The following is a 15,800-nucleotide window of genomic DNA, read 5'->3' as shown; positions in this document are numbered from 1 at the left end:
TTATCCATAGTCCCATCTCCAGAAAACGGTAGACTCAGTGTCCTGGACTTCCTATTAACACCCCTCCCTCCATGCTGATGTGGAGAAGAAAGGCAAGAAGAAAATGTCAGGTAAAATTAACTTTCCTGATACCCTGCAGCCCAGTGACAAATACTTGAGGCAATAACACAGTACAACATTTCCCCAGAAACCCTTACCATTCCTAATGTTAAAGCCTTACTAGAGGTAAAACAACCTTAGCTTGATAAAAGCAAGGCCTCAGGTAGATTAGGAATCCTCTTCAGCATATCAAAGTCCTTCTAGAGGCCTCCTTCCCTTTTGATTTTACCTCCCCCAACATCCTAGAATAAAGCCAATCACTCTTCGAAACTTCAGTGCAGCCTATTCTGCCCACGGGTCCTGTCCCTGCGCTTTAATAAGATCACTTTTTTTGCACCAAAGATGTCTTCAAGAATTATTTCTTGGTCGTTGGCTCTGGAACTCCCCACCCTCCCCACTCAAAAACCTCACCATCTGGCGTCCAATGTGGGGGTGTGGATATTTTCATCTGGACTTTGAGCTTTGGTGCCAATGTGGTGAGTACTTTCTCTTTTCTTCCTTTATTTTTATTTCGGGGGCTTTTCAATGAATATGGTCTTATTAGAACACTTTCCTCTCCATTGCTCAGTCTGTGCTCCTCTAGCCTGTGGCTACTCTACAGGGAGGAGAAAGCCTGCCTTTTGCCTGGAAGTGAATTCCCAGGCTGGAATGGTAAAAAGGCCTAGAAACATGTGCCCTCTCTTTCTTCCTGTCCTTATACATAGTTGTCTGGGTTTGGACATGGGATAGCCACCTAAGTGACAAGAATGGCTGCAAATCTTAACACTCCTGTGTGATGTTTCCTCCTTATTGGTCTAAAGTGATCCCATCCACATCCCTGGTCTAGCCGCTTCTGGCTGTGGGACCTCCCCTGCAAGCTCACAAAAGGAGTACCTGATTGAATTAAAATCCAACTGGGGACCATTTCCTAGGAAGTTGGCTGTAAAGATTGTATGTGTTGGCATGTAGAGTAAATCATGCTGGGTTTCTGTCGTCACTGTTTTCCATCAATGTCCTCTACTAACTACTACTTAAGCTACAAAATCTGGCAATTCCCCCTTATAAAATTTTCCAGTGTTTCCGATGAGTTAAAAACGGTGGCATCTTCAGCCTTCTCAGCAAGGCAAACTAGGTCCATCTACCAGCACCTATTTGTGGCCTAGGATGCAGTGGGAAAGCGGGGAGACATGAGCATCCCTTCTACAGAGGCCCTTAATCATTGGTCGGTGGTCATAACAATTTGGTTCGAGATATGCCTTGGGTCACTTTGGCACCTAAGGAACCTCTGATATATCTTGCACAGTTGACACCGCCTGGGAGTTTGGTGGGGGGTGTGGATTTTCATGGTAATTGACCTTTTCTACTTTTCTCTCTCTAGGAGGAAGAGGAAGGGAGCCTCTCCTAAGTCCCCAGTGATTTTTTTTAACCCACTGGAAGCAATTCAAATTGCAAAATTTAGGAAAGGACTGATGTCCCATAAAATGGCAGGGTCTTAGTAGGATCTAGCAGTTAGATCTCTTCTGGAGGAAACAGGGTCAATGGACAGAGGCACCCTAGGTCCAGGCCTTCAGAGCTCTAAGTCAGGACCCAGAGCCAAAGGCCTCTTGCAGAATGTATTTGCCCAAATATGTTCGGCTAGTCAACTCCCTCCTGACACAGTGGATGCCTGAACAGCCCTCCTCCTGATGGAACTCAGTTGCTAGAAAAAACACAATCCATCCCTGACAAAAGGGATGCTGACTCTTTCTCTCTGTTCCTCCTCCTAAGAGAGGTGGAGGCCTCTCCCTCGTTCATTTCCTGAGTTAATGGGTCTAATTGGAGCCAACTGTTGTTAGTCTGCTTCTGGATGTGGACTTTAAAGAATATCCCCAAGCAGCTGCCCAAACTCCGTTTGTTTCAGGGAAATCCCCTGTCTTCTCTAGCCTGACATAGACTTCCTATTTCCACTTTGGTGGATAACAAACAAGCAAACAAACAAACCAACCAACAAACATGGGGCCCCCTCCTTCCCAGCTGACAAGGTTTAGAACCAAGAATCCCCTTTCTCTTCCTTCTGGGACTTCGCCTTTTCTGCCTTCCCCTCTCCCTCCTCCTGGTTCTGCATCACCTTCTGTGTGACCTGCAAAAAAACTGACCCTTACCATCCACCATCTTCCCACCCTCAATGTCAAGGGGCAATGAGCACCCCCTGGGATCGCCCACTTCAGATTCCCCCACTGCTGTCCCAGGTAAAAAAAAAAAAAAAGTGATAATGGGGAACAAATCGATTATCCTTTAAGTGGATGGAGGTGGAATGTATTTGGCCTTTAAGCTTATTTAAGTTTATTGGTTTAACTAAGATAGACATGTATTTAGAGTTATCAGCATTAAATATGAAACTTTTATTCTATCGAGGTTTCTTAAAGGCCAAATAAGCTCAGGAGGTATCTGTTGCTATTTGTTAGCAAAAAGATGACTTAAAATAATGGTTGATTTTGTGTATCTTCAAAGTTTTCATGGATAATTGTTAAGATAGCTTTCAATGTCTTTGGTAATCTGAAACTTGGAAAAATGGGATTGAACTCAGTGGATATCTAGGTCTTTTCCAAATAGAATGGAGTGCTAAAGCACTGATTACTGAACATAGATTTGTGCTTTTGACTTCTTATTGCAGAGAAACTGGAACATTTGGGTCTATTGGAAAACATGTTTTGTGCTTAATTGAATCTTGAATTTGTCATCTAAAGGATTCTGTTGTAACAGTTAACAATTGCCTACTCCTTAGTCTCCACTGGAGACTAAGGTTTCTAAGAGACAAAATTCTCCTAAACACAATTAAGACTGATAGAAATAAGGAAAGCAATTCTCTATGTAGAAAAGTAGGAATGTGTAAAAAGGAGAGAAGGAATGGAAATATATTTTTTTGTTGCAGGTAAAAGAAAGTAATTTTGTCCTAAATGAGACTGGTTTGGAGAAAATTTGAATGCAAAGGAAAGTTGTAGAAGGTTCATGAAGGGAAATCTTTGGAATTTTATGTGTAGTTAGGACAGAATAAGTTGTAATGAATGGACTTTTAAAAGTACACTGGTATAAGGTTGAAATTCTGCTTTTCTCTCTGTTCAAAAGGCAAAGTTTTTTTTTATTGTTTGGCTCTTGATAAAAAAATATATATATATATACAGAGAAATTTGTATTTCTCTTTTTTTTTTTAATGTTTTTATTTATTTCTAGGAGAGAGAGAGAGAGGCAGCGTGAGCAAGGGAGGGTCAGAGTGAGAGGGAGTCACAGACTGAAACAGGCTCCAGGCTCTGAGCTGGCAGTCAGCACAGAGCCCGACGCGGGGCTCGAACCCACGAACCGCAAGATCATGACCTAAGCGAAAGTCGGACGCTTAACCGACTAAGCCCCCCAGGCGCCCCTGTATTTCTCTTTTGTCTGCTGGGAAAACCACAACTTTAGGTTTTGTCTTTTTCAGGTTATTGATTGCTTAGTTAGAACTTCTCATTGGGAAAGGAGCTAAGTTTTGCTAACAACTATATAACCCTACATATTTGCCTTTGGAATATCTTACTGCCATCTTTAAATACATATTTTAAAGCTTTGAGATTTGTGATGATTGGAATCCCATTTCAGATATACTCTATAACGTTCTAACATTTAACAAACTTCCAAGGAATTAAATTGTAAAGAATGTTTTTTGACAAAGAAGGCCTTTTTATTTGGTACATTAACTGAAAAGCCCCGTTACATACTGGTAAATCTTAGTTTATATTGCTTGGATAAATGCTGTAACTGTTCAAAGATATGTGCAATTCCTAGAGTTTTAATATGTTTTAAATATGTAATAATGTTGTCACTTGACATTCTGAATATCAACGTGTTATGTATTACAGAAATAACCGAATTTCCTTGTCAATTACATCATAATGAACGCTCATCAGATTGTTAACTATGTCCATTTTTTATTTTTTTCATTTATAATTACTGTACATATTCTCTTACAAAGTGTGTTTTCTCTTTTTTAAATTTTTATAGTTTATTGTCACGTTGATTTCCATATAACACCCACTGCTCATCCCAACAAGTGCCTTCCTCCAGGCCCATCACCCATTTTCCTCTTTCCCTACTCTCATCAATCCTCAGTTTGTTCTCAGTATATGAGTCTGTTATGGTTTTCCTCCCTCCCTCTTCTTAACTACTTTCCCCCTTCCCCTTCCCCATGGTCCTTTGTCAAGTTTCTCCTGTTCCACATATGAGTGAAAACCTAAGGTATCTGTCCTTCTCTGCCTGACTTATTTCACATAGCATAATACCCTCAAGTTCCATCCACGTTGCTACAAATGGCCAGATTTCATTCTTTCTCATTGCCATGTAGTATTCCATTGTATAGATAAACCACATCTTCTTGATCCATTCATCAGTTGATGGATACTTAGGCTCTTTCCATGATTTGGCTATTGTTGAAAGTGCTGCTATGAACATTGGGGTTCATGAGCCCCTATGCATCAGCACTCCTGTATCCTTTGGATAAATTCCTAGCAGTGCTATTGCTGGGTCCTAGGGGAGTTCTATTGTTAATTTTTTGAGGAATCTCCACACTGTTTTCCAGAGGGGCTGCACTAGTTTACATTCCCACCAGCAGTGTAGGAAGGTGCCCGTTTCTCCACATACTCACCAGCATCTATAGTCTCCCGATTTGTTCATTTCNTAGGTTGCTTTGGGTAGTATTGACATTTTAACAATATTTATTCTTCCAATCCATGATTCATGAGCATGGAATGTTTTTCCATTTTTTTGTATGTCTTCTTCAATTTCCTCCATAAGTTTTCTATAGTTTTCATCATACAGATATTTGACATCTTTGGTTAGGTTTATTTCTAGATATTTTATGGGCTTTGGTGCAATTATGAATGGGATCAGTTTCGTGATTTCTATTGCTGTTGTTTCATTATTGGTGTATAAAAGTGCAACCGATTTCTGTACGTTGATTTTGTACCCTGAAACTGCTGAATTCATGGATCAGTTCTAGTAGAGTTCTGGTGTAGTCTGTTCGGTTTTCCATATAGAGTATCATGTCATCTGCAAAAAGTGAAAGTTTGACTTAATCTTTGCCAATTCTGGTACCTTTTATTTCTTTTTGTTGTCTGACTGCTGATGCTAGGACTTCCAGCACTATGTTAAGCAACAGTGGTGATAATGGACATCTCTGTTGTGTTCCTGATCTCAGAGGGAAAGCTCTCAGTTTTTCCCCATTGAGGATGATATTAGCTGTGGGGTTTTCATAAATGGCTTTTATGACATTTAAGTAAGTTCCTTCTATCCTGACTTTCTCGAGGGTTTTTATTAAGAAAGTATGCTGTGTTTTGTCAAATGATTTTTCTGCATCTATTGACAGGATTATATGGTTTTTATCTTTTCTTTTGTTAATGTAGTGTATCATATTGATTGATTTGCAAATATTGAACCAGCCCTGTAACCCAGGAATGAATCCCACTTGATCCTGATGGATAATTCTTTTATATGTTGTTGAATTCGATTTGCTAGTATCTTGTTGAGGATTTTTGCATTCATATTCATCAGGGATATTAGCCTGTAGTTCTCTTTTTTTTTGCTGGGTCCCTGTCTCGTTTGGAAATCAAAGTGATGCTGGCTTCATAGAATGAGTCCGGAAGTTTTCCTTCCATTTCTATTTTTTGGAATAGCTTGAGAAGAATGGGTATTAACTCTGATTTAAATGTCTGGTAGAATTCCCCAGGGAAGCAATCAGGCCCAGGGCTCTTATTTGTTGGGAGATTTTTGATAACTGATTCAATTTCTTCACTAGTTATGGGTCTGTTCAGATTTTCTATTTCTTCCCATTTGAATTTTGGTAGTACGTGTGTGTTTAGAAATTTATCCATTTCTTCTAGGTTGTCCAGTTTGTCGGCCTATAATTTTTCATAGTATTCCCTGATAATTGCTTGTATTTCTGAGGATTGGTTGTAATAAATCCATTTTCATTGTGATTTTGTCTATTTGGGTGCTGTCTCTTTTCCTTTTGAGAAGCCTGGCTAGAGGTTTATCAATTTTGTTTATTTTTTCAAAAAACCAACTCTTGGTTTCATTGATCTGTTCAACTGTTGTTGTTGTTGTTGTTTTTATAATTCTATATTGTTTATTTCTGCCCTGATCTTTATTATTTCTCTTCTTCTTCTGAGTTGGTGGTGTTCTTGCTTATTTGCTTCAAGTTCCTTTAGGTGTGTTGTTAGATTTTGTGTTTGCACTTTTTCTAGTTTCTTGAAATAGGCCTGGATTGCAATGTATTTTCCTCTTAGGACTACCTTTGTTGCATCCCAAAGAGTTTGGATTGTTGTATTTTCATTTTCATTTGTTTCCATATGTTTAAAAAAAATGTTTTAATGTTTTGTTATTTTTTTTTGAGAGAGAGAGCGAGACAGACAGCATGAGCAGGGGAGGGTCAGAGACAGAGGGAGACACAGAATCAGAAGCAGGCTCCAGGCTCTATCAGCACAGAGCCTGATGTGGGGCTCGAACCCACAAATCACAAGATCATGACCTGAGCCAAAATCGGATGCTTAACCGACTGAGCCATCCAGGTGCCCCTGTTTCCATATATTTTTAAATTTCTTCTCTAATTGCTTGGTTGGCCCATTAGTTCCTTAGTAGGCTGTTCTTTAACCTCCATGTTTTTGGAGGTTTTCCAGACTTTTTCTGTGATTGATTTCAAGTTTCATAGCATTGTGATCTGAAAGTGTGCATGGTATGGTCTCAATTCTTTTGTATTTATTGAGGGCTGCTTTATGACCCAGTATGTGATCTATCTTAGAGAATCTACTGTATGCACTCGAGAAGAAAGTGATTCCATATCTTCAGGATGTAGAGTTCTAAATATATCTGTCAAGTCTATCTGGTCCAAACTGTCGTTCAGGTTTATTGTTTCTTTAGTGATTTTCTGTCTAGTTGATCTATCCATTGCTGTAAGTGGAGTATTAAAGTCCCCTGCTATTAGCACATTCTTATCAATAAGATTGTTTATGTTTATGATTAATTGTTTTATGTATTTAGGTGCTTCCAAATTTGGTGCATAGACATTTATAATTGTTAGTTCTTCCTGATGGATAGTCCCTATAATTATTACATAATTCCCTTCTTCATCTCTTGCTACTGCCTTTAACTTTAAAGTTCAGTTTGTCTGATATAAGTATGGCTACTCCGGCTTTCTTCTGACTTCCAGTAGCATGTTAGATGTTTCTCCATCCACTCACTTTTTTTTTTTTAATTTTTAGTGTTTATTTATTATTGAGAGACAGAGACAGAGCACGAGCAGGGAGAAGGGCAGAAGAGAAGGAGACACAGAACCCTAAGCAGCTCCAGGCTCTGAGCTGTCAGCACAGAGACTGATGTGGGGCTTGAACCCACAAACCATGAGATCATGACCTGAGCTGAAGTTGGGCACTCAACCGACTGAGCCACCTAGGTGCTCCTCCATCCCCTCACTTTCAATCTGAAGGTGTCCTTAGGTTTAAAATGAGTCTCTTGTAGACAGCAAATAGATGGATTTTGTTTTTTTATCCATTCTGGTACCCTATGTCTTTTGATTGGAGCATTTAGCCCATTTACATTCAATGTTATTATTGAAAAATATGGATTTAGAGTCATTGTGTTCTCTGTAGGATTTATGCTTGTAGTGGTGTCTCTGGTACTTTGTGTTCCTTGCAACATTTCCCTCATAGAATCCCACTTAGGATTTCTTGTAGGGCTGGTTTAGTGGTGATGAATTCCTTCAATTTTTGTTTGTTTGGGAAAACCTTTATCTCTCCTTCTATTCTGAATAACAGGCTTGCTGGATAAAGGATTCTTGGCTGCATATTTTTCCTGTTTATCACATTGAAAATTTCCTGCCATTCCTTTCTGGCCTGCCAAGTTACAGTAGATAGGTCTGCTATTACCCTGTTATGTCTCCCTTTGTATGTTAGGGCCCTTTTATCCCTAGCTGTTTTCAGAGTTCTCTCTTTATCCTTATATTTTGCCAGTTTCACTATGATATGTCATGCAGAAGATCAATTCAAGTTACATCTGAGGCGAGTTCTCTGTGCCTCTTGGATTTTAATGTCTGTTTCCTTCCCCAAATTGGGGAAGTTCTCGGCTATAATTTGTTCAAGTACCCCCTTCATCCTCTTTCTCTCTTCTTCTTCTTCTTTTGGAATTCCTAGGATACAGATATTGTTCCATTTGAAACATTACTGGTTCTCTAATGTTTGCTCTTCCAGATTAAGGGGACTTTCTTTAAAGAGATTTATAATGTACAGAAATTGATACAATGTTCCTCTGTAAATCAGTTGAAACATTTAACTTTTCTCTTTACCTGAACCCTCTGAACTTCAAAAAGTCTCAGTCTCAGAACTTCCACAGCAATCATACTTATCTGCATAAGTTCAGTGAGAATCAGTTCTCCTTGTAAAGGCCACCATTGAAAAGACTTTTTATTTTACCGAAGTTTTGACTGGAATATCCTATTTGAGAGAAATGCATAGTCCCAGATATGACCATATGGCTTTAAGGAACTAAGGTTGACTTTATGAAACATGGAGCCAATTAAGTCCCTTGGAAATGTTGGCCTGATACCTTGATTACAGAATTCCCAGCAGCCTTACCAGGTGAGTAAAGAATGTGACTTCCGGGCATGTGCAGGGACCTCAGGATATCTTTGGATCCCCTATCTCCCCAAAACTTCACCACTGGTGAAGTGGGGGTTCTAGCACCTCAGCGCTCCAACCTTCTCCACCTGCCTAGCCTTGGCTGGTCCTCTGCCTTTGGACCTGCTGCAGGTGGCTGAATATGAGTGTGAGATGTGCAATGTGGCCCCTCAGTATTTTAGGAGGCAAGGGCAAGTGAGGGCAGCTGCTGGTAGGGGTTGGGCCTGGAGTGGGGAACTAGATGTGTTCAGTCAGAGCTAGACCTTGCTTCTGTGGCCTCCATCCCTTTCTGGGGACTACAGTTCCTGGAAGTGATGCTAATTGAAGCCTGCCCTTTGCTGTTTTCTCTCTCAGAGGGCCCATAGATCAAGGAGCACAGACTGGGGACTGGGGGACATGTGTTTATTTAGTAAGCCAGAGAGATTCTGTCAACAGGGCAGTCTGGGGACCAGCTGGCGGGCTGTGCAGTAGGAAGGGTCTCTTGCCTCTCTCAGTGGTGTCCAGGCTGGTGGGGACAGCTGGGTCATGCCCTGGGTAGAGGTCATTGAGAGGAGGATGGGGTGGAGAGAGCCAGAGAACACCTGAGAGGGAATCAAGGGATTAAAGAGGGCAGCAGTGCTGGGCAAGCAGGACAAAGGCAGACTTGGGACCCCCTTCCAGTTACACCCTGGCTCCCATCAGCTCCCACTCCAGCCATACTTACGACACACATTCTCAGTAATTGGCGCACGCATCTGCAGGGGACAGAGTAGTTAGTATGGGAAGAGGTGTGTTTGTGGGGTCCTTGACCTTCACGGCCCATGCCCTGCCCCTGGGCTTCCCTGGGCCCTAGCTTGGCCCAGACACAGAAGCTCTGGGGTTCCCTTCAGGGATGGTACAGGAGGGATGGATGATGGGGCAGGGAACTAGAGGACAGGGCTGAGGACAAGCAGACCTGGGTGACACCCATTCTCCGAAGGAGGCAGGTAAGGCCCAGCCACCCTCCTGCTTGGGCACCAAAGTCTCCTTCCTGTTTACTTGCTGAGTCCTGACAGCCCCTCAGCCTTGGGGAGGCCCCTGCCCAGGCCAGGCTGCCTGAGGACAAGGGCACCTCCCAAGTCAGTGGTGAGCCAGGCCCAGGGCAAAGGGGGAGGTGGCCTGAAGAAGCAGAAGTGGCTGGCAAGGGAGGTGGCCAGGCAAGGAGTCTGAGGAAACGTGGCTCCAGGTATGCGGTGCTCTTGTGGGCAAGCCTGAGCTCTTGTGAAGGAGGAACACATGGGAACCAGATCCCTGGGTGCACCAGGGGATTCCTGAACCCAAAGTGGCTCCTGGGGCTCCAGTGGCCGCAGCAGGGGCCTGCATCCCTCCTCTCCCCTCTTCCCTAGTAAGGCAACATCATTCCTGGGCAGTCCCCATGTGCCCTTCTCTTCCCCTAGCTGGTGATTACCGTTGGGGAGAGTGAATACGACGTTGTTTTCTGTGAGGCCCAGGGATTTGGCGAAGCTGATGAAGAGTTCCTTCAGCTCAGTAGGCAGCTCCTTGGTCCTCCCTGTGGCCAAGATGGCTGGTGAGTGGCTGGCGAAAGCTCCATGTATATTGTGGAACCCGTGAACGAGGCCTCAGACCCCTTCTTCATGAGGGTTCTGTGGAAAGACCTCTCTTCTGCCACTTGGGGCACGGAGTGAAGGGGACCTTGGGGGCTGGGTGTGATGGACCTCTTCTCCCCCAGCATGGCCAAGAGCTGAGTCCCAGAAGGGGTAAGACCCACCATAGAGGGCGATCTTGAGGTGCTCCTGCTTGTTGTTGTAAACTTTCTTGAAGTGCATTATGGCAAACTGATTGTAGTCTGTCGTCACCACTCGTGTAGTGTACCTCAGGTAATTATTGTAACCTGCATGGTGGATGGTGAAGGATCAGCCAGCCCTTACTGGGCAGAGGGAGCTACTGCTTCCTCCCTGGCCTCCACAGTTTGGCATCTGTGTGGAGGGGAGTGGGGTCCATGCCCCCAGAGATCCACCCCACTCAGAACTCACGTTCAATGTTGCCCAGGTTTAATTGGCCTACATGCAAATCTATGGCATGACTTTTGGTCCAGTGGTCACAGTTCTGGCCCCTGTGGAAGTAAGACATGGGTGGGTAAGAAGGTGGAAGCCCACTGTGCCACAGCAGGAGGTCCACCCCCCAACCCTGAGATGGGCCTGGATTTTCCCCACGAAGCCCATCCCTGACTATCCCTGCCTACTCTGCCCTGAGACACCTGACTTGCTCAGACTTTCTCCAGCACCTACTGTCCTTCCTTCTTAGGGGAGTTTCCCCTTGGTGGCCTTTGCTCCATGCTGTCTCCCCCCCACCTGAGGCATTTGTTGATTATCTTTTTTTTTTTTAACTTTTCTTAGATGTTCATTAATTTTTGAGAGAGAGACCCAGCATGAGCCAGTGTGTGGGAGTGCAGAGAGAGAGGGAGACAGAGAACCCAAAGCAGGCTCCAGCCTCTGAGCTGTCAACACAGTACCCAACCAGGGCATGAACCACAAACCATGAATTCATGACCAGACAAAAAGTTGGACGCTTAACCAACTGAGCCACCCAGCTGCCCTTCTCCCCTATTCTTATTTTGTGGGCTCCCATGGAACTTCTCCTGGGGGAATCACCACTGAGGCTCCAGTCTGCTGGAGGCCAAGCCTCCCTTAGCTATTGGGCCAACCCTGACCTCCCACCTGCATTCCATCTGGTCCCCTGAGAACCCAGAGACTATCTCCCCACACCTGTCTTTCTTCTGCTACTTCTATGACAGATGCTCTAGCCCAATCCCCAAGTGCCAGAGGCAGAAACAAAGAGGCTCTGGGTAATCCTTGGCTCCTCTCTCTAGATCCTAATCTGTCCCTGCTCTGGTCATCTCCCACCTATGACTGATCAGCCTTCTGGGCTGCACACCATCATTCCTGTCCCTGCTGTAGCCAGACCCACTCCTCACCAGTATCTGAGGCCCCTGCCGCTGTGGCCAGTCCCCCCTCCAGACTGCTCATGAGCTCCTGCTCAGGGCAACCATGCGATGGCTCACCATTTCTAAAAGAGGTGGCTAACTCTGACTCAGTCCACCAGCCCTTCCATGAAGGGCCCAAGCCTCCTTCTGATGCATGTTGGTTCCTCAAGGCCCAGCCCATAGACCACCTCTCTGGAAGCCCTTGACACACCCTAATGGGATCCCAGGCTGGATCCAGTGACCCTCCTCCAATTCTACAACACCCTGCACTCTCTTTGTCTTGTCATTGATGACCACCTTTGTCTATTACAATACTGTCTTGTGTCTGTGCTGAAGTGGCCAAGAAATGTTGATCTAGTGAATAAAAGAAGAAATAAATACAGGGATCCAGTACCCAGAGGTAGGATGAATGATCATCTTTCAGGTTTGGTCACCCCTTGGCTATGACATCAGTCTCCCTCTTGTACCTCCAGTACAGTCCTTTAGGCCCCCCATGTTTCCCTAGGAGGAGGTAGCACTCACCAGCCCAGGGCAGAGGTGAAATTGTAGCTGTTGTCTTCGTTCAGCTCATAGGTGTCAATGTACATCTTCAACTTGTTATTATCTTCTTTTTTAAAACCATACCCTGCCACTCCTATGACGTACCATTTCCCCTGGAACTACAGTGGGGACTGATGACAGGCAGAGCCAGGAACAGCCTCAGGGATCCCTCCGGCTCCATGCCTGCAGGCACCTCTAGGCAGCCTGGTCTTGAACCAGAAGCTTCTATAATAGGGCTGCAGGGACCCAGACTGGCCATCCAGGCTGGGCTGATGAAGCTGGCAGGAGCTGGTGCCCATCAGGCCAGGCAGGAGCCCTGAGTGTGTCAGGGACAAGGGTGACACTTGACAAGTGGCCACCTGGCATCCCTGAGCTTCAGTTTCCTCATCATGTAGAGGGCCTGAAGAACTTCCCACCCTGCATGGACTGCGGGGGTTATGGGAGAGAGTGTGAACCAGGGGAGTTCTGCTCACTGACCCTCTTGTCAGCAATATTGAGTGTAGATGGGGGCATGGGGTGTCTCTTACATCAAGACACTCGAGGGCAGACTGAGTTCAAGCCTGAGCCCATCCTGCCTCTCCTCCCCTCTCTTCACATTCTTCCCAGGGCCTCCCTGTAGCTGCTCCTCCAGATCCCTTACCTGCTTATTCTGGAAGTCAGGCTCCACAGGGAGACGGAGCAGGGGTGGAGCTGGGATCATGTTTGGAGTGGAGTCCTGGGCCTGGGTGTGCAGCGCCCCCCACAGGGCAAGGCCCAGCCACAGAGGACCTAGGGCCATGACTTCAGGGCTGAGGAAGCAGGCACTGCTCCAGATATTCCCTGAAAGAGGGGATGAGTGAGGAGGCTTCTCGTGGGGATGTTATTTATGGTCTCTGTGGCCAATGGCTCACTCCAGGGTGGAGCGAGTTATTCTTTGACAAATCCTGGAAGGGTGAGGCAATTGCCAGCAACTCGTGCTGAAGACCATGGCCACCTCTGCCCTTCCCTCCAGGTCAGGGTTATGCAAGATGAGGAGCAGGAAGGTCCAGAAGGCTTGAGGATGCATTCCCCATATCTCCACATCTCTGGCAGGGACAGTGACTCCCTCCACACTTTCTTCTCCCTGGTTAGCACTGTGCGAGGACAGGGGCCTCAGATCTGGACCAACTATCTGACCACCAGGAGTCTCTCAACGGGGCCCCAAGTGCAGGGTGGGGTAAGTGTGGTGGGACCCCCTTCCTGCACATGATGAAAGCAGAGAATGCTTCATACGAACAGAGCCGATGCTGCTTTCTGGTTCTCCAAAGGGAATGGAAGGGGAGAAGCTGAAAGAAATTCTTAGCAGGGAAGAACAGGGTGTACCCTTTGCTCCTCATGGAGCCCAGATCCTGGCCCTCTCAAGGGCCCACACCAGGCCCTGGAACAGTGTGAGACATCCTTCCCGTCCTCGCACTCCCCCAACAGCTGGCTGGGGGGTGTTCCTGATGAGGGAGCATAATGTAAGCTAGGGCAAAGCACATGCTAGCATGCCCCTCCCCTCAGGTGGGATCTGGGTGACATTGCTCAGGCACTCCTGACCGCCAAAGAACAATGGAAAGGAAAGAAAACAAATGGTTAACTGATAGAGATCACAGTCCTGCAGGACTTGTACTTATGTCCTAGTACATTAGAAGAAAAAGGGACTCTTCTAAATAGCCTAAGTTTCCTGAACCAGGAAACTTAGAGGGCTGGAAGGTGTTCTATACTCAGTTTCCTGGAACCCCAACACCACCCTCCCTCCATAGTGATATGGAGAGCAAAGGCAAGCAGGAAATGGCAGATGGCATTAAATTTTATTATGACCTGCAGCCCATTGACACATACTTGAGGCACATATGGAGCAAAACCTTTCTCCGGGAATTCCCTACGTCTGAATGTTAATGCTCTGTTAGAGAGCAAAACAATCTTAGGTTAACAATACCTAGGCCTCCAGTAATGTGGGAGTCTGCTTGAGCATATCAAAATCCCATTAGAAACTTCCTCTTGACTTTATGTCCCCCAACCCCATGGCATATAACCAGTCACTCTTCACAACCCCAGTGTAGCTCTTTATGCCCAAGAGCCCTGTCCCTGTGGCTTAATAGAAAAACATTTTTTGACCCAAGGATTTCTCAAGAATTCTTTCTTTGGGGCGCCTGGGTGGCTTAGTCGGTTAAGCGTCCGACTTTCGCTTAGGTCATGATCTCGCGGTTCGTGGGTTCGAGCCCCGCGTCGGGCTCTGTGCTGGCTGCCAGCTCAGCCTGGAGCCTGTTTCGGAGTCTGTGTCTCCCTCTCACTCTGACCCTCCCCTGCTCATGCTGTCTCTCTCTCTCCGAGAAATAAATAAAAATATTTAAAAAAAAATTCTTTCTTGGCTGTAGACTCTGAACCCCCAACATTCAAAAGTCCCATCATCCCCACCATGAATCAGCCCCTCCCCTCCTTCATGTCCCATTGGCAGGGTGGACCCAGATCTCAGCTGGCCCCTAAGGGACTTGTCCCCTCCTGTGGCTCCAATGAACAGAAACCCCATCTAGACATGCCAGTTACAAATTGGACAAGTTGACATAGTAGAGCTCTGAGGCTACAGTCCCAGTTGCATCCTGGTGGGGGACAATGGGGACAGGCATCTGGGCTGTGGGGTGGGGGCCTTCAGATCCAAGGGGGGCTCTCTACCCTGCCTCTCTTTGGGTACTTTGGGTCACAGAAAGTTCAAGAACTCAGCCTTATCCTTAAGTGATAAATGATACCATCTGCCATCTCTGGCCATAGTTTTGGACTGTGGACCCCAGGGCCTAGGCCTGGGCACTCAGACCTGTCCCTGCCATGTCTGATTCCAGCTTTGTCCAGGAGGGAAGTAGTTTCCTCATAGGGGCTTTGCTGTCTGTGGGAGGCACTGCTGAGTCCCAGGCCCTGGGTAGTGTCGCCTAGATGTGACCCCGAGGGCTGGAGGTAATGGAATGCCTGACTTGAGGCTGACGTGAGGGCTCACTGGCCTCAAATGAGACTCCCGGAAACGTCATTAGTTCTACCTTCTACAGGGGAACCAGCTCCCCTAGCCTGGGCTTTGTGTGGCTGGCCCGGAGAGAAGGGACTCTGGGTGAAGAGGGAGCATAATGTACAAGCTAGAACCACTCCCCCCACCCCATAGGGATATGTGTGACATTCCTCTGGCTTCCCAAGAACAAAGGAAAGGAAAGAAAACAAATGGTTAACGGATAGAGATCCCAATCATGCAGGACATGAGTCTCCATCAGTTTACAAATATCTTAGTAAATTAGAAGAAAAAGGCAATCTTATCAATAGTCTCATCTCCAGAGGTCTATAGACTCAGTTTCCTGGAGCCCCTATTAACACCCTCCCCACCATGGTGATGTGGGGAAGAAAGGCAAGAAGGAAACGACGGGTAAAATTAAATTTCCTAATAGCTTGCAGCAAGTGACAAATAATTGAGGCAAATATAGTGTACAGCATTTCCCCAGGAACCCCTACCATTCCTAATGTTAATGCTTTACTAGAGGTAAAAGAACCTAAGCTTGAAAATAGCA

At 45.6% G+C, this 15,800-nt stretch overlaps 2 protein-coding genes across 4 annotated transcripts in view; both read right to left on the bottom strand.

Moving 5' to 3' along the window:
* LOC144234925 (neutrophil gelatinase-associated lipocalin-like) overlaps window positions 1–15,800 on the bottom strand; it is a 51,138-nt gene that overhangs the window by 5,997 nt on the left and 29,341 nt on the right. The gene's annotated exons all lie outside the window — the stretch shown is intronic.
* LOC144234922 (neutrophil gelatinase-associated lipocalin-like) lies at window positions 9,139–13,103 on the bottom strand. Of its 3 annotated transcripts, XM_077768293.1 has the most exons (7): window positions 12,896–13,101; window positions 12,238–12,374; window positions 10,766–10,845; window positions 10,501–10,623; window positions 10,180–10,281; window positions 9,457–9,487; window positions 9,139–9,334 (listed from the first exon to the last, which is right to left on the bottom strand). In XM_077768293.1, the coding sequence occupies exons 1-6, from the start codon at window positions 13,031–13,033 to the stop codon at window positions 9,468–9,470; spliced, it is 600 nt and encodes a 199-aa protein (XP_077624419.1). In that variant the 5' UTR covers window positions 13,034–13,101; the 3' UTR covers window positions 9,139–9,334; window positions 9,457–9,467. The 3 variants fall into 3 exon arrangements, with proteins under 3 accessions (XP_077624419.1, XP_077624418.1, XP_077624420.1); XM_077768292.1 differs by lacking the exon at window positions 9,457–9,487 and having other exon boundaries at window positions 12,896–13,103; XM_077768294.1 differs by having other exon boundaries at window positions 9,139–9,487; window positions 12,896–13,102.

This window comes from Crocuta crocuta, unplaced genomic scaffold (genome assembly GCF_008692635.1).
Source record: "Crocuta crocuta isolate KB4526 unplaced genomic scaffold, BGI_CrCroc_1.0 scaffold35, whole genome shotgun sequence".
Taxonomy (NCBI): Eukaryota; Metazoa; Chordata; class Mammalia; order Carnivora; family Hyaenidae; genus Crocuta; species Crocuta crocuta.
This window is presented reverse-complemented; position numbering and strand designations above follow the sequence as displayed.

What these genes read in the sequence shown, in the direction of transcription:
- LOC144234922 (XM_077768292.1), bottom strand. Translation starts at nt 13,033, where the DNA reads ATGGCCCTAGGTCCTCTGTGGCTGGGCCTTGCCCTGTGGGGGGCGCTG. An exon ending in TTCACCTCTGCCCTGGGCTG is followed by an intron (nt 10,846 to 12,237) that starts GTGAGTGCTACC and finishes TTACTTCCACAG; the next exon opens with GGGCCAGAACTGTGACCACT. An exon ending in CCTCAAGATCGCCCTCTATG is followed by an intron (nt 10,282 to 10,500) that starts GTGGGTCTTACC and finishes TCTTGGCCACAG; the next exon opens with GGAGGACCAAGGAGCTGCCT.